The sequence below is a fragment of the Rhinolophus sinicus genome, linkage group LG10 (assembly GCF_036562045.2).
Source record: "Rhinolophus sinicus isolate RSC01 linkage group LG10, ASM3656204v1, whole genome shotgun sequence".
NCBI classification, from domain to species: Eukaryota; Metazoa; Chordata; class Mammalia; order Chiroptera; family Rhinolophidae; genus Rhinolophus; species Rhinolophus sinicus.
This window is the reverse complement of record NC_133759.1, coordinates 95,628,420-95,652,936: the sequence shown is the minus strand read 5'-3', so window position 1 is coordinate 95,652,936 and position 24,517 is coordinate 95,628,420. Positions and strand designations below refer to the sequence as shown.

At 39.7% G+C, this 24,517-nt stretch overlaps 1 protein-coding gene across 8 annotated transcripts in view; it reads left to right on the top strand.

Annotated features, from left to right (window-relative positions):
* The window catches only part of EBF1 (EBF transcription factor 1), a 377,481-nt gene that overhangs the window by 11,173 nt on the left and 341,791 nt on the right, over nt 1-24,517 (top strand). For all 8 annotated transcript variants that reach the window (XM_019740480.2, XM_019740489.2, XM_019740473.2 and 5 more), the window contains exons 5-6: nt 3,475-3,548; nt 13,289-13,357. In XM_019740480.2, the coding sequence (XP_019596039.1) occupies nt 3,475-3,548; nt 13,289-13,357 (143 nt within the window). The remainder of the gene's footprint in view (nt 1-3,474; nt 3,549-13,288; nt 13,358-24,517) is intronic.

The window sequence follows — 24,517 nt, the reverse complement described above, 5'->3', positions numbered from 1 at the left end:
CTGTATTGGATCTCATCAGACTGTTGATTTCTTGGCCCATACCTTTTCTATGATATTGTGTCTGTGTGTTTTAACAAGACTTTTCAGTAACAAAAGCTGCTTTTGGCGAGATGGAGGTAAATCTGTCTTTGAGTTGCACTCTCTAGCTAATGTGTTACACTGAGGTTCTCATTTACTCTGTTCACAGAATTTTAGTTCTACTCAATAGGAGAGCGGGCAGACTCCCTGTTTTACTTGCTTTTGTTTCAGAAGTCACAGAAGCAGCAAGCACTTCTTTCTCTGTGTTTAGGTGCTGAAAAATATTGTTCTGTTGAGGCCCCAACGAAAAGGGACAGCAGAAACTTCATGCTTCCATTTTTTAGAGTTCTTAACTATTTCTCAGCAAATCCAAACTCATGCGTTCATTTTTCTATGCTTGATTTAGAGAAAGATTCTCCATTTTGACTGCTGCCAGAAAGAGAGTGACAGTTTGGCGTTTGATAGAGAGATATATTACGGAGGCCTCTGCCTTCAGCAAATGATGTTCAGTCACCAAAGATAAAATCACGGGGTTCCTGGAGTCCATGGGTCATCCACTGGGGCAGTCACGTGCATTTTTGCATTGCAACATACCATTAATTGAATATTATCATGGGCACACTGATTTCAATGGAACCAGCAGCCTTAGTAAAAACAATATCTCTCACCTAGAGATAATCAAAATGAGATGGCCTGAAATAACTGATACTCTCTCGTCCCAAAAAGAACCAAACTTTTTTTTTTCCGCACTGGAGGGAAAACCCCACCAATACCTGTGAATTTATTTACCAAGTTACTTGCGTTAGTTTTGCATGACAAAAAACTAAAGTTGGAACAGAGGTTGTCAGGGGTATTAAGAGAACATACGAAACATGTAGTGATAATAGGATTTCACAGAAATGAGTGGTTAGGTTTTTTTTTCAGCACCATGTGTGAGTTCTAATCAGTTATTTACAGTGTTTCTTTGATTTTTTTCCGCAGTGATTGCAGTAAAGAAAGCAGGCAGATGTAATTTTTGCTTTTCAAAATGTTTTCGATGTACTTAATGCATCTTCTTGAGTAAAGCAACTTCTTGGGTATTTGAAAAGATCTTTTAAGAATACAGGAAAGAAGCAGAAGTTGTAGGGCAGGGCTTTGTGGAAGACTCCTTAGAAAAGGACTGATCAAGGCGACAGCTGTAATTTTCCAACGCTCTGGGTTGATCAGCCATCTTGTAATCCAAGGCAACCCCAGAACGCCAAGAAAATCAAAGACTTCATCTATGACATCCCATAACCACTTCCAACAACTACCTACATCTGGACTCTTTGCTATATAATAAAAAACAAAACCCTCAAAAAAACAAAACCCACAAAAAAAGAAATGCAGGAAAGAATCATCAATGCATGTCATAGCTAGGAGATGAAAATTTGAGGGATAATGTAATATTAACATAATCTAGATTATCTCCCCAGAAGATAGTTATGAATTACATAAGGTGAAGTAGTAACTTGACATTGTGGAAATCTGGCTGATGATTTGTGCTGGATAGCAGGTATCACCTTAACCAAATGGTCAGAGTTTACTGCTGGTAGTGGAATTAGTTCATGGTGTGATTTGGTGCACTAAGGACTCAGGGCCACATCTGTGGTATTCTGGCGCTGAATTGTCTAACTTTAGTCTAAGTCTGAGGAAACATCAGACAAATCCAAAATGAGGCTGTTCTACAAAAGACCTGGCCTGTATTCTTCAACAATGTCAATGTCATGAAATGCCAAGACTCAGGAGTCTTCCGTACCGAAGAAGACATGACAATTGAATGCAAGGATTGGTATTGGATTTTATTTTTACTTTTTATGTTTTACTATTAGGACTTTATTGGGTAATTGGTGAATCTCAGGAAGGTCTGTAGATTAGATTATTGCATTGTATCAATGTTCATTTTCTAATTCAGATAATTGTACTGTGGTTATAGAAGAGAATTCCTTGTTTTAAGGAAATACATGCTGAAGTATTGAGGGTATGTCTGCAATTTACTAATATATGATTTAGGAAAAAACTAGAGAGAAAAGAATAAAGCAAATTTAGTAAAATGTAAGCATTTGAGGAGTGTGGGTAAAGAGTATCTTGGAATTCTTACATATTCTTGTAACTTTTCTGTGAGTCTAACATTATGTCAAAAGTAAAACCTTAAGAAAAATACAGAGTTATGATAGGCTAACCATAAAAAATGATTTTGATGGGCCAAAGGTAGGGAAATGTTTTCTTTTTATGCAGGTACTTTTTGTCATTTTTAAAAATTTGTTGCGATTTTTGTTTTGTCATAGAGCTGGATATCTCAACCAGAGCCTACTCCAAGGGTCTTCACTCACTGTGTCTTAAGCTTTCCCCATAATTTACAGGTTCTGAAAGGCCCAGGTTCATAAATAAAGCCCATTAGAGCCAACTACAAGTTAGTTACTGTAGCATCTGCATGTACTAAATAAGGATAGTCTGGTTAATTTAAGTAGTTTTATCACCAAGCAATTGAGGGTTATGTGAATGTGTGAAAGTAATTTATTAACAATTGGAAGCTGTGTTATATTAGTATTATGTGGCAATACAGTGTTAAGTTTGTTAAAATGTATCCCAATGCGGACAGAGAATTACTCTACTGGTGGCTGTGAGTTTTTCTGTGGCCCAGGTACTAACATATAGAGCTTCCAGGAAGCTGAGGTCCCAGGGAAACTCCCTAAAATGTTTGTACACACATTCCAAAAAACAGACAAAAACATCTTGGCTAGTGAGGTGGTTTGGGACTCCAGATTTTGAGAGTCAGGTGTAATTCTTCTTAGTTTAGGGAGAGAACTCTATGGCTTTAGCCCACACATATGCGGTGAGCATTACTTGTGGGGTTGGGTGTACCCCTTGAGAGCATATGTTTTCAGCCTGTTATGGGGGAAGAAGGATTTTCCCTGACTGATGAATCATCTCAAAGAAGACAGTGAATGGACTCATGAACTATAACTCCACTTGTTTTCTACTACTCACCTCCAGAACACGACATGTTGGGGCTGGAACTAGTAAAATGAAGTGGCAAAAACATACAAATCCATGTACTTTTCTATATTTCACATCAGTCGTGTCTCAGTCTGCTAAACCTGCTGGATTTCCCCCTCTTCTTTGATTAGGTTGCTTTTATTCTGAATTGAGGGGAGAATTGTGGTTGTCCTGATGACAGACAACCGTCTCATCCACTCATGCAAAGATGTGGGTCGTAATATGGTGGTTGACAGGCCAGAGAGGAACATATCCCCTTCCACTCCATTTGGACTGACCCTTAACAACGGGTCTTGAAACAAGGAGCCCAGTGAGGCCTTTGCCTCCTGAAAGCTAATGGGCTCTCACTCGTGGTGAAGTGGTCAAGAACTCAGTGGTGATAGTTTGTTCTCTGCTTCTTGGTTCCATTCTTAGCTCAAATCGTGCCTTTGTTTACAGGCCATAGTGTATGAAGGCCAAGACAAGAACCCAGAAATGTGCCGAGTCTTGCTCACACATGAGATCATGTGCAGGTAAGCAATACCTTGTTCTCTCCCTTTAATTAGCAAAGAGAAGATGAATTGGTTATCTCAAAGCTAGGTGAACTCAGGTCTGCTTGGGGGTCCACATTGATCCTGCTTCTATGAGACTATTTAAAAAGAACTGTGAGATGTTGAGTATTTGGTACTAAATTGTCAGGCATCAGAGTGGTTCTCAATTATTTATTAGATTTCATCCTGTAAGACATACATTTCCATTTTGATACCACACTGTTAATGGGCACAAAGCAGTGCCCTCCCCTTCTTCCTTTCAATCGAATAAAATACAATATTACCCTTTTAGTGTTAATATATGCGCTCAACTGCGTCGCTAGTAAAATGAGTAAGAGTTCTACTGATGTCCGCAGAAGCCTCTGTTTGGATAAGATTTGAAAGCGATGGTTCCCCTTTTTAATTCTCCCACTTAAAAATGTGACTGTCCATACCTAGGCATCATTTCTCCTTAAATGGAATGTGGGTTTTCTTTTTTCCCCCCTTGACTCTGATCTTTAAATCTTAGTTAACCTTAGTATATAACTGCCAGTGTAGCTAATATTTCTCAGGGTTAGTGATCTTTTAGAAGGGTATCAAAGATGAACCCCCAAAAGGTATAAAGATGCATGCCATCCCCAAGTGAGTGTCTTTTTTTTTTTTTTTTTTGCCTGATGTTAGTTGGAAACTACATTTGAAAACAGGCAAATGGACCAAATTCACATCCATAGCCTCAGCCAGTCCTTCCACATGTGAGAGACTAGGCCAGAGAACACCCTTTTAACTTTGCAGTTTAGGATTCTTATTCTACATAAAATAACACTGGCACTTTGCTCCCAATATATTCTGAGTAATTGGATAAAGCATGAAAATGCCACTATGCATCGGAGAAAGGCTCCTAATTGCTTTGTTAGCCATGCAGGCTCTCCCTGGCACAAAGCTTGCTTGGCTCCTGACTCTTACTGACCAATCCGGTTAGGGCTTCAGCTGCCACTTCAGCATGGGTGGGCTTTATTTGTTGTTCATGGACTAGTGGGGAACTCAGTCTTAAAACACTGTAAGTGGAAATAAAATAGGAAGGCCTAATGTGTTTTCTTAGTGAAATCCCAAATATTAACTACTTCTTTATAATTGTGTATATATCTAAAGATTTCCTTTCTTTTAAATTTCTTTTTTTAAAAAACATACTTCTAATGTATTATTTTAAAATACACAGGAGTTTCACAAGTTTTGCTTCAGTGATTTTAAAATTTGTTAATTATTCAAAAAACAACAACAACAGGTTGCTTTTCTCTAACTTTAAAGCAGTAGCAAACCCCAAAAATATGGCTATGGATTTCTTAGAAGATGTTATTAGGCAAAAATTAGTGCTATACTGTCTATAGCAATTGTACGATTAAAGCTGAGTCATACTTTTCAGAATTAAATGAGTAAAATCATCTTGAAAAGCATTAAAAATAACCTCCTTTGTACTACTGTTTTTTAGACTGTACGTATCTCTATTTCAGCTTCCCACAATTAGCATGTCATTGGAATGAATTTTCAGTGTTCTAATACATGTGATTCTGGCGAAATAGGAGACAGACAGGAAGATGGATCTCAACCAATAGGCCAACTAATGTCTATATATCATAGATTTGCATCTCATATCTGTACATTTTTGGACGATGCTAGGAATAATTCTATTCTTGAAATACTTAAAGATATATTGTGCCTTTCACACACAAGCCTACCCTCTATTAATGCAGTTTATATTTTTCTTGTTCTTAAAATTCATTGGTCGAGAAAGTACTTTATTATGCTGGTTGGTGTGCTTTACTGCTGATGCTCTTTCTATTTTTCAGAAACATAAAAATAGCAAAAATAAAATCCTCAAGCCACTGAAGGCAAATGATGATGTTTGTATTGCATGGCTGAGAGGGAAAAGCCATATTCAAAATGTCATCCTGTTACTGTTACAGATTATGATTTTGCTGGCTGCCTATGGATGTGGAAGGGGTACTGTTTGTTTACTAGGCCGCCATGACCCTATTACACAAACCTGTCATCTATTGTGTGGCTAACACTCTTTTAAATTGCAAATCTGATGCTCTTTAGGGGGCTTTAGGAAAAAAAAAATCTCACTTTCCACACCATCCTATTTCTCTTGATTTCTTGCCTGTTGTAAGTGGAAGTTGGGATGTGCTGAATTTGCACCAGGGGTGCAAATGCAGGCTCAATTATAAGCATAAAATTAGAGTCTGTTCACCATTAATCAGCCTGGCTAATTGCTATGCACCACCATTAGCCATATGGTGTGAAAGACAGCTTGCTCTCCCCAAGATGAAATTTCTTCATTGCAGACATGAAATAGTGAGGGCTCTGGATTTTAAAATAGCATGTTTTAGATATTTAATTCCTAAACAACTTTCTGCAGTGCTTTCTGTCAAGGCTAACGGCACAATAAAACTTTGCGTTTATGTCACAAAAGCTGTATGTTTATAGTACATTGGAGCAATGGTAAATGAGACACAGAGAATTTACATCGACAGGAAAGGGTTTGGGATGATTCTGTTTTGTGGCAGGGAAAGGTAAAAGAAAAAGGGAAAAAACAAGAAAGAAAGAAAAACCCCAGGAAGTTGTGTCTCATGTGGTTGCAAATTGAAGAAATCCATTTGGTCCCTTTCTGAGAGTAACCCCATGGCATGAGCTTGCTAAACGACTTGCTGCCATTGCATCATAATTATTGCCACTCTTTGAGACAAAACCTCTTTGACTTGATGGCATAGAGCTCTTTCTGTGGAATTCTGGGAGAATTTCTGCATGTTTTGGTAAATTGGAATCTATCATTACATTTTGCTAATACCTGGTGGTTAAGTTCTTAGAATAATATGGCCCCATTAAGGTTTTTTTTTTTTTTTTTAAAGATAGAGTCCATAAGGGATTTGATTATAAGTGCATCTGAACATCCTGTGTTTAAATGGAAATGGAAAATAGGTACTATGCTTGGTAGGTGAACCCAGGTCCCGACCTCCCAGGCAGGCTGAAGCAGATTTCCTCTTTCCAGTGCGCAGGGTGGATAAGTGCTCTGTTGAGGGGAGCACGCTAGTCCCATTATTAGTGCCTGGCTTTTTGTGGGGGTCTGAGTTAGCTCTCACGGGTAGCCTCTCCCTCGATCTGGCCTCTTCTTGCTTCCTCTTTTGCTGGCTTATTCTGATTTTGTCCAATTCCCACTTCAGCAGGGTTTCTTCAGGACAGCATCCCAGACCCTCGTCCTGAGTTTCGTCCCCTTTTAGGCATTCTGATTATGTCCTGTGCTTTTCCTTCAGAGCACTCCACACATTGTAACTGTGTCCACGGCCTGTCATTTTTGGTTGGACTAAGAGTTCCTTGTAGGCAGGGAAGGTACTCAGTTTTCCTCCGTGCCTCAGTTGTCTGTGTGTGAAATAGGGGGAAATATTGTTTCTTATAGGTGGGGGTTAAGATGAAATGCTCTAATCCCCGTAAATTTGGATCATGGTGCCTGAGGCACAGTAAGTGTTGAATGTCTATTGTTATTATTAATAGTAGTAGCAGGAGCAGCGTTATCCACAGTGTCTAGCCAGGTGCCTGGCATGCAGTTGCTCAGAGTGAAAGATTGATAAGAGAGCACTGAAAGGAAGTGTCTACTAAGTACGTTTTAATGTACTTTGTTTACTCTGGCGATGGTGTGAAGGATGTTTGCATTCATTCTTTTAGCACCTACTGTGTTGGCGGAGCCAAAAAGGACTGGGTTCTGCAGTAGGAGAGTTTGCGGGTTAGTCTGGGAGGGGAGACCTGTAGGCAGGTAACTCGACTGCGTTGTAGGAAGGGTTGGCTGTGATGACAGGTAAGCAAAGGACTGAGGCCGTTCGGAGAAGGGAGGACATACTTGTGGTGGATAATAGCCACAGGAATGGGGAGGAAGGTGAGAGAGGCACACGAAGAAGTGGATGGGCCCATTTGTTGGTGGTCCAGGCAGGATTTCTCTGTGGAGAGGTCTACAGCCGGGGGGACCTGTGGCCTGGAGCTGGGAAGCGTCAGGGTGAAAGCTAATCTACTTCAGATAAACCACTTTACTTCCCAAAGGTGAGAGTTGAAGCTGTGGTCTTTCAAGGGATCGACAAAGATGGGAGAATAGAAAGAGAAGGGCCCTTGGATACGTTCTTGGGGAATAATCACATTTACCAAGGAAGGAGGGTGTGTTTGAGAATCAGGGAAAAGAGCCTTGATCATATAGAGCATTGAAATAAAGGGAGAGTGTTTCAGGAAAAAAGAAGGAGGAAGCTTCCTTTTTCTTCTTCTTCTTTTTTTTTTTTTAAGAGAATGAGAAAACTTGACAATATGTGTAAACTCAAGACAAAATGAACTTATTCTTACAATGATTAATCAGACTATACAGATAATTCCTATATCTCATTCTCCAGACCCATTGGCTCAATAGGTAAGATACAGTGGTACCTCGGTTTTCGAACATAATCCACGAGTTGTGAAATGTTCAAAAACAGCCGACAGCGAGGCCTCAGGATCTTGCTCTCAGTGGAAGCCGTGTGGCATGTTTGACTTCTGAGTTGTGTTCGAAAACTGAAGCATTTACTTTCGGGTTTATGGCATTCATAAACCAAAATGTTTGTCAGTGGAGATGTTCGAAAACTGAGGTACCACTGTATTTTGATTTTTACTGTAAAGCTTAGAGATGTATATGATGGTTTTCTCCAGTTGAGAGAGCCTCTACTTAGAAGAAGAAATTCCATTGTCGCTAAAATGAGGATTGGCAGGTCCCACGACTAGGACACATCGAGCTGCTTCTTGCCCTGATTTATGTGTGACCGGAGCTGTGTGTCAGCTCACTGGCGATACACCACCTGTGTTAGCCTAAGGAAGAGACTCATAAGTTGGCTTTTCCCTGGGTGTGCAGAATTCTCCGGGATGTGCACGAGCCTACTGGGGAAAGGGCCACTGTTTTGAGTCTACAGTGTATGTACAACACTCTGGGTACCCACTCTTGTGACGGGTCACATTGCTCTCCTGCCACTTGGCTTGCAGGTGGAGAAAGGATGTGAAATAGTGGGAGTCCTGCTTTGTGACAAAGCACATTAGGAAACTCCAAGGGCTCTATAGATGCTTTTGGAAACGAATACCAGGTGTGGGCCTGGTACAGTGCCTGACACACCTAGTAGGAGCCTAAAAAACACCGTTCTGAGTGGATGAAGATACATTAGTCCCACAGGAATGAGGGCACATAATCATCACTGTGCATTCTTTCCTTACCCGGTAACTTTTCCTTTGAAGTGCTTTTGCATCTGTTGTCCCATGTGCTATATCGTTTCATCCTGAGCCCTCTTCTGTGTTAAACGTTACGTGAACCTGTTCTCTTTTTCAGCCTGTCCTTGGTTAATGCCTATTTTGTGTATGGTAGAGGTTGGAGCCCACCTTTTTTGGTCCTTCTGAGTTTAGCGGAAGAAATGAGGGGCAGTTCAGCTTAGAGCAGCGAGGGCTCTTGGGCAGGAAAGGCTGTCATGGGAAGGACAGGTCTTTGCTTGGTACTGAGGTCAGAACTAGGAGGCCACAGGGGGTGGATGTCAGCTCAGTCTAAGGGAAGATCTTCCTTCCCTAGTGACAGTTAAGTTTTAGTATTTTAATAGGAAAGTAATAATGCAATACAAAGCAGAAAACTACAGGTGTATGTAAATAAGATAGATACCCTCCATTCTTCCCCACTTCTAATTCCACTCCTAGAGGTTACAGTTTTGAAGTTTCTATTCATTTGTTCCAGAAATATTGTATGAGGTCTTAGTGTGTCAGGCTCTGTTCTAGTTGCTGGAGATTTAAGGGTGAATAAAAAAGTCTAAGATCCCTGTCCTTGTGGGGTTTATATTCTAGTGTGAGAGACAGACAATAAGGAAGAAGACGAGTAAATATAAAATATAATGTGGCGAGCGCTGGGAAGAAAGTCGGAGCAGGATAAGGGGGTTGAGAGCTCTGGGCTAGTCAGGGAAAGCCTGTCTAAGGCAGTGACTTTGTGCGGAGATTTGAGTGAAAGGAGGGGGTGAACCATGCTTGTGACAAATTCTCTTTCACTCCCTCCCTCCCTTACCTCTCTCTTCCACCTTTTTCTCCCAGAAATAGGATCATACCAAACATACTGTCCTGCAACTTGGTTTTGTCAATTCACAATATAATATAATGCACAATATAATGATAGTGCCTAAAAACTCACCTTCATTCTTTCTAATGCACAGAATTTCATATGTACATGTATATACTATTGATAGGTATACACATATACATACATATGTCTCATATATGTGTGTGTGCATATACACACACATATACACACATATATATATTATGTATTTTTAAAAGTAGGCTCAGCTGTAGATACTGTTTTGTTGCTACCCCAGGTGCACAGCAAAGCCCAAGAATAACATTTTGGGAATGATGGCTGTGTAATGCAGGGACGTCACCTGAGAAGTAGGAACCTGTGGGCTGTTTTTCATCATACTTTGCCCATTTTTAAAATAAATGTTACGTGACCTCCAGCCCCTTGATTCTTTTTTCTCTCTCTTTCATCCCTCCATTTTATTCCTGTTCTATCCTTCCTTCTACACTTCTGTTCTTTGCATGTGGCTGTTCCCCTAGGTCCCCGGGGGCACAGTACTGAGGGGTGGTCCTCATTTATGCTATTCTTCAATTCATCTGGCTTTTTTCAAAGGCATTTCTATTTTAAGGAGATGAGGACAGTGTTTAAGTCAAAGGACAGATCTCTGGCTTAGTGTGGCACTTGCTTGGGGGAGGTGGTTTGGTATATGGGGTGGGGTGGGAATGAACCTTCCTTCCATCAGCAGTGCCTGCCCAGAGGGTCAGCTTGGCTTTCTTCATCTGTTACCTTTGTATTTTCTTGGATTGTATTGCCCCCCCCCAATACATTACATTCATTCATGAGTCAGTCAGTCAATCAATCAATCAATCAATCAATCAATCAATATTTGAACTTCTCTGCTCTATTCCAGGCCTTATGCTACTCCTTAGGTAAATAAACTTGATAGTTTCTTCCTTTATGAAGCATACGGATTGATGAAGGAGAAGATAGCAACAAAAAAAATACACAAATATATATGTAAGAATATAATTTGCGTTGTGTTAAGTGCCCTGAAAGGAAAAACCAAGAGAAACCTAATTTTGATTAAGGGCAGGTGTCAGGGCCAACATCTCCGAGGAAAGAGGCTAGAGACTGAGGTCTGAAGGGGGAGCAGGTCAGGGGTCCAAGGAGGAGCAGAGCAAGAGGGAGGCTGGGCTGGGCCTCGGCCTGAGGCCACACTGAGTGTGCTACATCAGAGAGATTGAAATTGGCCAGTGAGACTGGAGCTTGGCAAGTTGGAGGACAGTGACAGGAGATTGGGAGGTGGTCTGGCATCATGTCATGCCTTAGATTTATTCTAAGTGCTGTGGGAAGGCATTAAAAGGTCTTGGGCAGTGAAGTGACACGGTCCCATTGACATTTTGAAAAGATCACTCTGGCTGTTGCAGGGAGTACCGAGTGGAGGCAGTGAGCCCAGGTGGGAGGCCACTGTAGGAGTCCAAGGGAAATGAAAGTGACTTGGAGAAGGGTGGTGGCAGTGGGGAGGGACAGAAGCAGAGAAGCTGGAGCTGTAGGTTCTAGTCCACAATTATCATCATGCAAATTGCAAGAGTCCCTCCCTGGAGGGCATTTAGTCCTGGCAGGACCTTGGTGAGGGTGTGGCCACTGGGGACTTGCATTGCCCACTTGCTGTTTTGAAAAAGAAAGGAATAAAATAGGAAACATAAAGGAGAAACAGGCCTTCCCATTGATTGTTTTTTTTTTTTTCCCTGGGTAAAGGGAGTCTTGGGCTGCTGTTGGCCACATGCTGTCTCTGCAGAGCACAGGGCAGCCTTGCTAGAATTAGAGGAGGAGGCTGGAGGAGGAAGGAGCAGGGAGTGATAATGGCACCAACCCTGCACTTAATCGGCCCAGTCCTGGAGCCTGCTTCATGCCCTTATTGCATTGAATCTGCACCCCCTCACTTAGAGGTGGGTAGTGCAATTGCTCCCTTTTACAAGTGAGGAACCTAAGACTGTGAGAGGGAGGACCTTGCTCAGGTTGCCACAGGTAGCTCTTTCTGGTCCCAGAGCCAGTATTCTTAACCACCATGCTCTTCTGCCCCTTGGAATGGAGGCGCAGAGGACCAGATCTCAGGGAGGATGGAGCTGAGTTTTGAAATGATTTTTTGGCATGCATTCCAACTACTGTACTTCTCCTTCCCTTGTTCCTTCACGTGCCTCTTACCTATTTGGGAGACTTGGGGCTTTCTACTCACAGAGCACTAGTATAGCAGAACTCAGAACTGGAGGAAATCATCCCCTCTGACTCAGAAAGGCAAAGGTTAGAAGGCGGTGTGCTGGTTTAGCTGGGGCTTTGACAAAGGAGACACAGCTCTTAGTATTGCTTTCTGAAGACAGGAAAGACAAAGCAGAATTAGCCCCAAATTTGGAAGCTGATTCTCTTCTCAGGCATATAGTTACAGCCAGGAAAGAGACTTCCCAGCTTTAGTGGAAGACTCCCTATGCAGCAGTGTATTTCTGGGTCCTGAAAATGAAGTTCAATGTTTGGTTCTCTCTGGCAGCTCTCTAAATTTAGGTTCTATGATTCACTAAGTTGAGTGTGTGTGTGTGTGTGTGTGTGTGTGTGTGTGTATATGTACACACATACGCATGTGTGCCTGTGTAAGAAAGAGGGAGAAAAGTGCCTGTGTAATTTGTGGTGTTTGGTAATGTATAACCCTTGGATAGCTTCCTCACCTCCTCGACTGATCAAATAAGTGCTTTTATAGTGTGCCCCAGTCGCCATGTTTTTTTCACAAACAAGTATCAGGTGAAAACTATCCTTGACCATGGGTAATTTTCAAAAACCATAATTTTTCTCCTTTTAGAAGCATCTTAGTTAAAAAAATACTGACATCTTAGGCTCACAGCTGGGGTGGGTGATTTTCTTGCCATGGCTGCTTTTTCTCTGACCTAATAAAGAACATCCCCTGTCAGGGCTGTGCTAAGCCTTTCGATCAATTGTCCATAGTACTTCTGGAAAACTTAAATGATAGCCAACGCAGGGCACACAAGTCAGAGGACATGTTGATCTCTTGTTTATCTTAATTATTGTGTTGTACTTTTATTCTCATGAAGATGGTTCAAAAACAAACAATTATAGCTTTCGGATTTTGAAAAGCCTACGGTTGAAGGAAGTATCTCCCGTAAAAAAGAAAGGAGAAGAGAAAGGAATCCATTTAATACAAAATGACTGGAGGGGGAGAAATCACTCATACCTCATTATTGACGCATTCCACAATTAGCGTGATCTAGAGGGAAGAACGTTTGAGCCACCCACAACCCTGAATATTCTCATTGGGTAGATATAATAATAATGCATTTCACAGTGAACTCTTCCAATACCGCGGGCAGTGATGGGGAGACCCCATCTCAGGGCTGTCAGCCGGCTCCCAGAGATTCCCTCTCCCTCCCTCCTTCTTTGTGCAGGGAGAGGTTAAGCCTGGCCATTAACCCATAGGTGACCCACATAGAATGTTCTGTCCCAGGGATCCGTTGATTGCCAGGTATGGCTTTGTGGTAATTCTAGCATTTGCAACCCAGCAATTTGAACCTTCTGTCTGCCTAAATGATGATTTTACATTGTAATGGTTGTACTAAATCCTTTCGCTTTTGCTCCATAGCCGCTGTTGTGACAAGAAAAGCTGTGGCAACCGAAATGAGACTCCCTCAGATCCAGTGATAATTGACAGGTAGGGACCACTACTTTCACTGGATTCTTATTCCTCATTATAATGAAACACCTGCCTTGTGTCGCTCATGGGCGAGGGTTAGGAATGCATGTGGCCGAAATTTGCCTGTTTGGTCATGACTTAAGACGCGCGGAGCGATTGCGATCCCTGGGAAAACCATATGGAATGTTTTTTGGAGGCCTGTTTTCTTGGATTGCCCTGGTTCTGTGTCTGATTCATGCTCCTAAAGGAATCTTTTTTTTTTTTTTCTTTCCTGACTTTCTGTGGCTCAGTTCTCATGCTGTGCCAGGAAGCTTCAGAAATAAAATAATAATAGTTTGTGATTTATGAAATGTGGTAGGGTGCTTATAAATATTTAACTTTTATTTGAAAAATGTTTGAATCATTATCACTTTTAGCTACAGTAGTTCTGTTGGATGTAATCCATCTACATTTTAAGGTTTTATTTATGCATAAAAGCAGTTTTAAAGAGATCTGTGAACCAAGATTTTCTACTGTTATTTCCTGGGTTTGATTGTAGCGCATCCTGTATTGTAAGTTGATTAATTTATCCTGCTTGTCTTAATTATCATGTTTTTAAACAGATCCATGTTACTAATCTGACATGACCAAGGAAATCACTGTAGAACAATAAATCTGCTTTAGTTGTTCGGTGCGATTTCAAGCCAGTGTGTGTGCTATGATGTGAAATCGCCTTCCAAATATTCATTTTACATTTTAATTATTGAAATTCGTTGTATGGAAACAGGTATGGTAAACCATTTGTTACATAACGTTACTCACTGAGAGTTAAATTGCCTGGAAGGTTTATAGATACGGTCAGTTGTCAGCTAGCAAAAGAGCCAGCACCCTCCACTAGCTGGAAAAGAGCCTGCAAATAAGACTCACTGATCCCCCATTGAGGAAATCTACAGCCGAACAAAAGTCCCTTTTTGGGTCTGGTAATATTGATTTTTGACCAAAAAACCCCTCACTTATCTGTCTTTCCAATTCGAACGTTTTGGGGCTGCTTTCCCATTTTTCAGTTAACTGAAAAGTGTTGGCTTTATCATAATTTGTGTCACAACATTGATCGTTGATTTTGACTTATGTGGTTCTTCAGGCTTAAACCCAATTTGGTTGCCAAGTAGCTTTATAAAGCTTACATTTCAATCAGGTATTTTAATTAAATATCTCACTGATATTCACTAACAACATACATTTTGCTTGATAAATAAGTATTAATATACTTGATTCAAAGTTAATACATGTGCGTGTTTACTGTGTAGTGAGGTTGTGTGCTGCCTGTAGAATTCGAAAAGCATGTGTATCTGTGAGAGCAGGTGTACCCTTCATGTCATTTCTTTTTCTGCAATGGAAGATACATCTTCAAATGAATAGGATAAAAAAATAAGTATAACTTTTTATGCTGTTGGTTTCATTTAAATACACCTCTTCAAAATACCACGTGTTATTTTAAGCAAGTTTCTCTTACTCATCCATTAAAAAGAAAGTGTTCTGATCAAAGGACCAGCCCAAATATTCCCCCAAACTTTGAAACTATAAGCATTTTGTCCTCCCACACGGTTCCTTTTGGTTTAGATGATGACGAGAACCTTACCTTGCCACCCGCAATGAAAACACTTTTTTTTTTTTGCTTGTGAATGGGTTAAGCTTTTAAGTTCTTCGTTTGGTTTTAAGCCGTGACTCTGATATAGAAGGTTGATATGACTGTGGTTTGAATAACATTTGATTTTGACCTGTTCCTGTGGGTTGCGATGGCATAAGAAACTTGACTCAGCAGCACTGTAATTAGCCCGGCCCGTGTTTTTGAAACTGGATTGTGTTACCTGGATTGTATTAGTGTGGCTTCTATTGTTGCCGCCTTGCATCTGTCCCAGTAGGGTACTTAAAACCTTTTCTTGGCTGGGGTAGTTCAAACAATTTAGGCAAAATAAGTACGCACTTTATACTGTTGGTGGCTTTGGAGATATTGCTCATGACATTTATCCTTTTCATTTTTCCCCCCTTTTTGGTTTGACAAAGTAGAAAACAGTGTGTAGCCAATGTTGGTCTCTTAAGAGAGGAGAGTTTTAAAAACGGCTGAAACCCAGTGCGTCTGCACAACTCCCAACATAGGTTTATTTGCTGGCTGTTGCCACTGTCTCCTATGAACTGTCTTTTCAAGCAGTGATGCCAGCTGATATGCAAAACCCCATTTAGCTTTTCTTATTTGCATCTGAGTTTTCAGAATTTATTTGTCCTTCAGTCTGCCAAAGGTTTTAAAAGCTCCAGTGTTGTCTATGCTGATATGTGAAACTTCCATTTTTAATGATGAGCGAAAAGAATAACAAGAAAAGAACTTACACAAGTAAGGGAAAAATAGAAAAGATTTTTTCAATTTTATCAAATTGCTGCAAAGGAAAAAAAAAAAGGCAACCGTGTTTGAATTTCATAGCTTCCAATTTGATTCTATATTACTGATTGCATAATATCTGTGTTACGTGCTTAGGGCTTGATTTGTTTTCAGATTTATGGATGTGAATCCCTGCATATTTTGTAAAAATAGGTTATGGGGCCTGCATGCAGTAGCAATGGTAACTGTTTTTACAAGACGCATACAATATGCCGTTATAGAGCTGAGGGTACAGGCAATCCCTGGGTTAGGATTTCCCAGTTTTCACACACATTTACCTTCTGGGCACCAATAATTTTTCAGCTCCCTTTGCTTGTCCTTCAGATTTTGGAAGAACACTGCTATTTTTACCAGTCAAAAGACTTTTAGCAGTGGTTATTCAGGAAAACTATTTATAGGGTAGATAGAAGAAGCTTTCGGTCATACGACAGTGGTGCAGGGTAAGCTATTTCTGTGTTGAATTTTGGCTGTATTATTTCTGCCAGTGATTTGGGGACATCAGCTTGGCATAGTCTATCCAAAAACTGGAATTAACAAAATCGGGAGTTGCATACTGTGATTTAGAAAATGGGTTTCTACTTCATTATTTTATAATAGCATGCAACAAAATAAGAAAAATATGACCAAACTCATTTTACAATTGTGGCAATTTGTCAAGTCACTTTGAAAAAGTTTGTTGGAAAATTCCTGTAAATGTAGGGAGCGTGCATCTGGAGTTGACTGCCAGGTTATATTTCTGCCTGATGCCAAATGACTTGATTAAGCATATAAAACCCAGGCTGTGCCCAATGATCCAGATATTTGGGCTGTGTAGACATGGGAAAAGTCAAATGTATTATGTTTAATAGCTGATGACCAGGAACTAATAACAGCAAATTTCATTATTGTTGAGGTAAAGGGCTATGTGTAGTAATTATTGTTAAAGTAAAAAGCAAAAAATTACTTGCAGTTATTGAATTAAGGTGGAGATTGATTTAACATATTCACACAGTAACTCATATTTGAATTTAAAAGGTTTGCAATAAAATTCGTGTTTAGAAATTGAATAAATTGTAGTTTTATTACCACACTGGATATTCTTGTGTCCTAACCTTTTTCCTTGCAGTTATCTTAGTTCAATAAATAAAACCTCATTAGACTATTCCCATTTCAACGAGTTTATTAAATTTTGCAGGAGTAATTAGCATAAGCTGTGCTAATTTTTCTGGAAGACTAATGAGGGAGGTTCTTAATTAGGTTTTCTTTGTAAGAATCAGAAAAGATGATAATGACAAAAGTCACATAGGGTAGTCTGATTTGGGAACCTAGTTTTTCTGAATCTATAAAAAAGCTTCCATTTCTATGTGGAAACTTCTTTATAAATGCTTGAACCAAACATATTAAGTGTGCAGACTGTTATTCCGTAGCTAGCTAGTTAGGATTACCATCCATTCTTGATTTGCTTCACAAAACTCTTTATTTTCCTACCCGTGACTCACTAAACTCTTTGCGCAGTGACATGGATGAATACAGATGGTCTTACAAAAACATTTTTTTCCCCTCCAAATTATACTCCAGGATTCCTTTTACATAGAGCCCTAAAGTTTCTTGTCAGATTTGTGTCACTTATTTCCAAGTAGGGCAGGATGGGGGATGGCTCAATATTTCTTTGTATGTTTGGTTTTTCAATTTAGGATCAGTGCGATTGATGGAATAGTTAGACCACTAAGGGAAAAATAAGAGCCCAGTTTTTCATTGCCTTGTAGTATGAATCCGGAGCAGTTATCAAGTGGATTCTTGTTTTTAATAGAGAGAAATAATAAGGGATGAAATTCCTCCTCAAATTACGTTCTCCTGTCTCATGTGAATTTAGATGTAGTCCTTTTCAAGATATGTGGCTGCAGTAACCTGCAAGTTTTGAGTTCCTCAGCCAGTATTGCAAACATGAATTTTTAAAGCCTGTCCACTAAGATACCTCTAAAGGTTTTGGGTTTGCTTATTGTAACCTTAACAGATTTGTCTTTCTTTTCCATTTATGTGAATCCCCATATCTATGTTTGAGATGTAAGCTTTGACATGCAACATAAAAAAATAATACAAATTTTGAGTTTTGTAGCATGAGACACCTAGCCTGTTTGGAATTACTATTCTTCAAGGCCACACTTACTCAAGGGTGTCCTAAAAAGAAAAGAAAACAAAACAAAACAGAACAAAAAAACCCTATATTTGTCTTTTCCAGTATTTTCTAAAGATCTTCCACATCTAGGTCACTTTCATTTAGGTAACACTCATTGGGTTTGTTTTATGATTATTGGCTGAAATAGAATGTTCAGGAGTGAAAAATATCAGAATGCTTTTTTTAACCTGTTGTTTTTACAGGATGATTATCATATGAGTAGAGAAAGTTAACCATGTCAGGGTTGTTCAAAGAACCAATTTTATTTAAGATTCATTCGTCATCTAAGAGATACAAATGCTGTGATCGGACTTTTCAGAAAAGTGCAGTGTTGTCTTATCCCCAAGCTAATTTTTTAATTAAATTGATTCTGATGTGGGTATATAACAGATACATTCATTTGTATAATAGGAAAATAATAGTAAAACTTTAGAATTAGGATATAATTGTGTGGGTATTTCTTTTTTTAACCATCGAGCAGAGTGGGGTATATCCCAATTCCTACATTCACAATCATAAGATTGTGATGGCATCTGGGCCCCTCAACAATAAATGACTCCCCTCTGTCTTTCATCATCGGATGTAAATCCCCAAATTCATTAACAATTTTTTCTTTTTTATCTTCTGTAAAAATAAAGCCCTCAACTAACATGAACATAAACATATACTTTTATTAAAGTTGCAAATGAGGCTTTTAGTCAGAGTTTCCTGGCTTCATTTCATTTTTAATATTTTGGTCTTCATCCAGTTTTTAGAAGGACCAACCACTAAACATAATCCCTCTGTAAGATACACAAATGGCTGTCTGGGGTATGAAAAACCAAAGGTGTAAATGCATTTCTTGGAGTTCCGATAAGCCTTTATGCCACCTGATTTCCTAAGCTTGAATGCTCAGTTAAAATAAAAGGAGGAAGAATCCACCCTTTAAAATTGCCTTGGTTGGCTGGAGAGGTTGCATTTTTCTAAAAGTGACAAGCCAGCGTCGACACTGAGCATGAAGTTACGGTTATTTATTAACCCTAGTGTATTTAAACATTTGTTTTCTCACTGGGAATTCATATGTGATTATCAGGAATGAGACTTATGTGAGAGAGTATCATTCTAAATTTTATCATATATCAGATAATACCATTCTGAATATGAGATGAGCCCTGTACATTTCTCTGCAGTTTCCTGCCGTGATAAGAAAATAACGAATACAATAAGCTAATAGCAGTCTATATTCCATTTGCTATCAGCTATTCCCAAATACACAACCAGGATGCATTAAAATGCATTTCAAATATGCTGACAATATATCATAATGCAAAGTACTTTTACATGGTATAATACTACTGTAGACACTGTATAATGAACAACAGTGGTTTTCCTGTAAAGGAAATAATGGCAGCAACTTCCAAGAAATGTATTTAACAGAGATTCAGAGAATCAGCTGTGTATATATGTAACTGGCCTGGGTGTCAGCTCATGGTGTGGATTTTTTACCCTGTGTCATCATAACTTTGCTTTTGTAACGGTTCTAGAAAAATACAGAAAAGCAATACAGAGTCCCCTGTGTGTCATCTAGCAACTTTGCACCGTCTGTTTGTGATGAGAATATATCACTGTATTAAATGTGCTTTTTCTAAAAGAAGTTGCTTAGAATGGGGAAAAAAAAAAAACCCAAGTGTAACTCTCCATTGATAAATTCCCCTCGTTTCACCCAATTGCCAACACCTAACCAAGCTCTGTAATAAAAATTAACCTGATTTAAAAAACTCTATTTAGAGGTTCTTGTATATAAAGAGATGGTATTTGGGTCGTTTTAAGTTGTGTGAGGTACTGTCTGAAATAGACTACTAATTCTTCCTTTCTCCCCTCCCCCAGCCCATCCCTCCCTTTACAAACTGTAACTATATACTGTCTTGGACAATATAAAAGTGACCTAAATACTCCAATTGCAATCAATGAAATATGGTGAACAGTACAGGTTTGTCTTTGGTTGCTTGCTGCCTTTAAAGGTGTGGGTAGATGAAGATAAATCTCCCTCCCAAACTCTTTCTCCAGTTACAAGCCTTTGTCCAGAAGCAAATGAAGGTTTTAACGTTACAGTACTTATTGTAATAGAATTTTAATTGCCTTAATCCTACTAAAGTGTGAAGCTGAGTGAGTGAGTGAGTGTGTGTGTGTGTGTGTGTGTGTGTGTGTGTGTATTCTTCAGGGAGAGGAGAGTCAAGCCAAACAAACAAACAAACAAAAACAAAAAAACCCTGCATATTTTCCATGGGAGGCGGGGGTCATATATGGTAAATGATGCAAAGTTAATGAAACTGATTCCGAGGAAGAGAACGCCATTGGCATTTCATCCGTGTAATGTATACTTCACTTTCAGTGGGAACAGAGTGGTCTTCAGTATGCTTTGGGGATTTTTATTTTTGAAGGTGAAGTGCCTGGTTCTAGTCTCAAACTTGCCTCCAAACCCTACTTGTAATGACTTAACTAGACAAGCTGGCCAATTATATAGCTCGATCCCACAGCATAACCTCCAGAATGGCCCTTGGTAACTATACCATCCCACTAACTGTTTGAGGCACAATAGTTTTGTAAAATAATATAAAGTAATAGTGTTAGCCAACACATCCTTAATAAGATATTGTTCGTGCCTTTGCCATATGCTACAGAGCAGCCTCTCACTCGGTGGGCCTTTTGATTCCTCTCAATAAGATTATTTCAAATACTCTAATCCTGAATCATTGACATGAATACAAAAGCCTAGTGACATCTAATAGATGCCTCTTAGCTTTGCTTTTCCTCTTGTTCCTTTCCTTTTTCTTCTCTTTTTACCTGACAAAAAGCTTATAGACACTTGGGCTCTGTCTCTCAGTAGCAGCATGGGGGGCTCCTCATGAAATATAAAGGAGGAAAAAGGACTGACAGAGGCCCGATAAGCTACAGAGTGAAGGGCCATAGATTAAAAGTAAATGCCAGTAAATCCTACCCTGTACACTTACTTGTTCTTTTATTGTTTTCTTTAACACTTTCAGTGCCAGGGCAGGGGAAAAAAGAGTTTAAAATGATAATCACGTCGCATCTGTGTGTTTTTAAGCTGAACATGGTTACTATATATATTGTATAGGGTTTTGGTAAAATTCTCAAATTTGTGTTCATGTAAAGGTTGCAGTGGCTTAAAAAAAGTAACAATTAATCAGTATCAAGAATCCTGCAAGTACTTTTTTTGCTCATTTGCTGCTCTAGTGACCACATATTGATACTCCTGTGTGGGGAGGTGGATGAATGGGTTGGAAGAACCCTTCTGTAGGGTGTGAATACTGGGGGCTCATGACATAGCATGTCAAGGTTGAACGGATTATTTTATTTTTTGATCAATGAATTGGAAATTATCAAAATGAAGTATCAGGATATTTTATTGCATGATGTTAGCTGCTGCTTTTTTGTATCGCCTTGCTCCCTGCCAGGGCTCTGGGTACCTAGGTACTCTCTCTGTGCTGGGTGGTGCACGCTCCTCAGGCTGGTGGTGTGTACTGAGGAGGCAGGGATACAGCACACTAACTTCTCATGGTCAAAGGGCCTTCCCTTCTCCACCTTTCCAAAGCAAACATGATTGGACTAAAGCTTTGTTTTGTTTTGTTTTTAAACTCTAAGATCAGGCAATCATGCTACTTGCAATTTATTATTGTTCAATAGATAAACTGTTGGGATTTCCCCTGTTCTTACTAGGTTTTCCATTCATTGGTATTCTGATCTATTAGTGATATCTTAAAATATCACCTTTAATAGTCTTGGATGCACTACAGGTTGAAGTCCCTCACAAAATGGGAAGTTAGTTTGAAGAACCCTGAATGAACTTCAGGTTTGGTTACTCTCACATGTACACACACACACACACACACACACACACACACACTACAAAGACAAAAACAAGGATGAAAAATGAGTCGTCTCTTTTTTTACTTTTTAGAAAGTTCTTTAGAAAACAAAGTTGGTTAAGAGTTAACCTGGTTATCTCTGAAGAAGTTACAAACAGTGTAGAAAACCCATGTTTCTCTGCATGACCTTAGTGTTTTCTTAAAGCAGATTCTAACCTCAGATGCATGGGTACCTCTCAGAATATCTTTAAAAAAATTGAGTCCTTCTTCCTATGGCTGCAGGAGTTGGGAATGTCCCATGCACAAGTTCTCCTTGACCAGCACCTTAAAACACAAGCGGAATCCCTAACCATTGTGAATTTCATAGTAGCTTACATCTGAATGGTACTTGTGAAGTGACAGAGTAAGTGATTAGGAACTTCATTTCCTAGCTCTCAACTGCCTTTTTTTCCTTCCTCAACTGCCCAGTAAAAAAAACTAGTTTTTAGTATTTCATGCAGTCTCAATTATTTTTCTTGGTATCTACAATTCATCTGTTCATGTATTACTCTAAACTTGTTTACCTAAACAGTTTTCTTAGTAGATCTCGCACCTAACTTTTGGGATTATAAATCAATATGACATATAAATTGTTGTAACCATTGCTGGAGCAGTGTTTGAGTTCTCATGTCCTCATTTAATTTGATGCGTGGACCATTGTGTGTCTCGTGAAATCTGGGAGAAGGCAGAATGTGATGGAAAAGGATGCATATTGGAGTCTATTGGCTAAGGGATCAAATCCCTCGACTTCTACTTATCAGCACCTGAGCCTCAGGGGACTCCATTTTCCCATCTTTAAAATGGGAAAAGTCATTTCTATTTTGAGGAGTTGTGAGGGTTAAAATACCTAGCATGGGGCTTGGCACATATCAGGTGCTTGAAATCAGGTAGTTCTTGCAGTTTGAATATAATATATATTCCATGTGGATTGTTTTTCTTAATGTGATAATTGCCGTGGAACTTTCTTCCAAGTAAAACTACCTCACTGAAGTTTGTCATGGTAGCTAAGGCCCTTTGGATGAGGACTCACTCATTTTCTTTTTTATTTCCACAAATATTTATTGATCCTCTACTATATGCCATGCACTGTTTTCAAGGTTGGAGATAAAACAGTGAATTAGACACATATGGCTCCTGCCCTCATGGAAATTTCAGTGCTCAGAGTTGAGGGGAAAAAAAAAAGACTAAATTGGACTAGTAAGTGTAAGCAAAGAATATATTGGTTAAAAAAATTAGAAGAATGCTATTTTAAATAGGATCACGACGCAGACGATATATACCAGTGTCTCTGGGTTGAAGTTGCCTGTTGACTCTTACTCAGTGGTATTGAACTTGGGCAAACTCATGGCTTTATAGCATTTCTCCAAGGCTGTCTACACGTTGGTTAAGACCACAGGCTGTGGAGTCAGACCACCTCGGATCAAACCCCAGCTCAGCCTGTGTTAACTGTGGGACTGCGGACAGATCGTTGAACTTCCCCAAGCCCCAGTTTCTTCATCATTAAGACCAGGATAAGAGTAGGAGTTCCTACTTCCTAGGGTTGTGGTGAGGAATAAGTAGATAACGCTTGGAGAGCACTTAGCACAGTGCCTGGCACATACATCGCATTCAGTAGAAGGTGGCTATTATTTTTAAAATAAGGCCTGGAATGAAGAGATCTCCAAGACCCTCTCCAGCTCTGCAATTCTAATTTTAGTTCCCTCTGGTACTACTGAGGCAGATAGACTCTTTAGGAGGGAGGTGGCCTGTGAGCCCCAGAGAGTAGTGACACGGGTGTGACGCGGGGCGATGTCTTACTCTTTTCCCAGCACCTACCTGTGCAGGGGGTGCTTAGAGTATGTTTTTGTGAAATGAAAGAAAGAATGAAAGGAGCTGGAAACGCAGTTGTTGAGTCTGGTGGTCTCATGTCTCTGCATAAAGACAGGCTTGTTGTAACTATACAGTGAGGTGAGAAGACACTGCCACTAAGGAGGGATGAGAAACAGAACATGGAAGATAAAATATTAAATTTGTTACACTTAAAAATGTTCATCGTCTCACGATTACCGTGCAGATCTCCTCATGGCCTAACTGTTTAAGTAAATCACAGAGCATACAAGTAAGTGAAAAACTCTGCTGTTGACATCCTCACAAAGCACATTTTCAGGAATATATTCTGTTGACTGGTATGTCTGTTACACATGATAACATGAATTACACACACACACACACGCACACACACACACCATCCTTTGTAAGCAGGCAGATTTGAGAGTGTTTGGGACACAAAATTAGGACACAAAATCCTTAGGACACAAAATCCAATCAGAAAGGTTTATTTATTTTTTTTATGGCAACTTGGTGATCTCCCATTATTATATCAAAAGTGAAATCAGTGTGAGGGGAACACATGTTTCAGCAGTGCCTTTGTTTTATGCAATATTAAAAGACTTAAGAATTCACCATTTTTTTCTTTCAGGCAGGTACAATACTGACATACTACTCCCGTGATTGAAGGGTTAATGAATATTTTCTCTCTCTTTCTGTTTCTCTCTCTCTCTCTCTCTCTCTCCCCTCCTCCTCCTCTCTCCCTCAACACCCTCCCCCCCTTCCCCACCACAATCCCATCATGTGCCTGGTTGACTTTGAAAAAAGGGGCTTGAAGTTGCCCACAGGGCATCCCTTTTCCCAGCCTCCTCCTAGGCCACCTGGGCAGATGGGAGCTT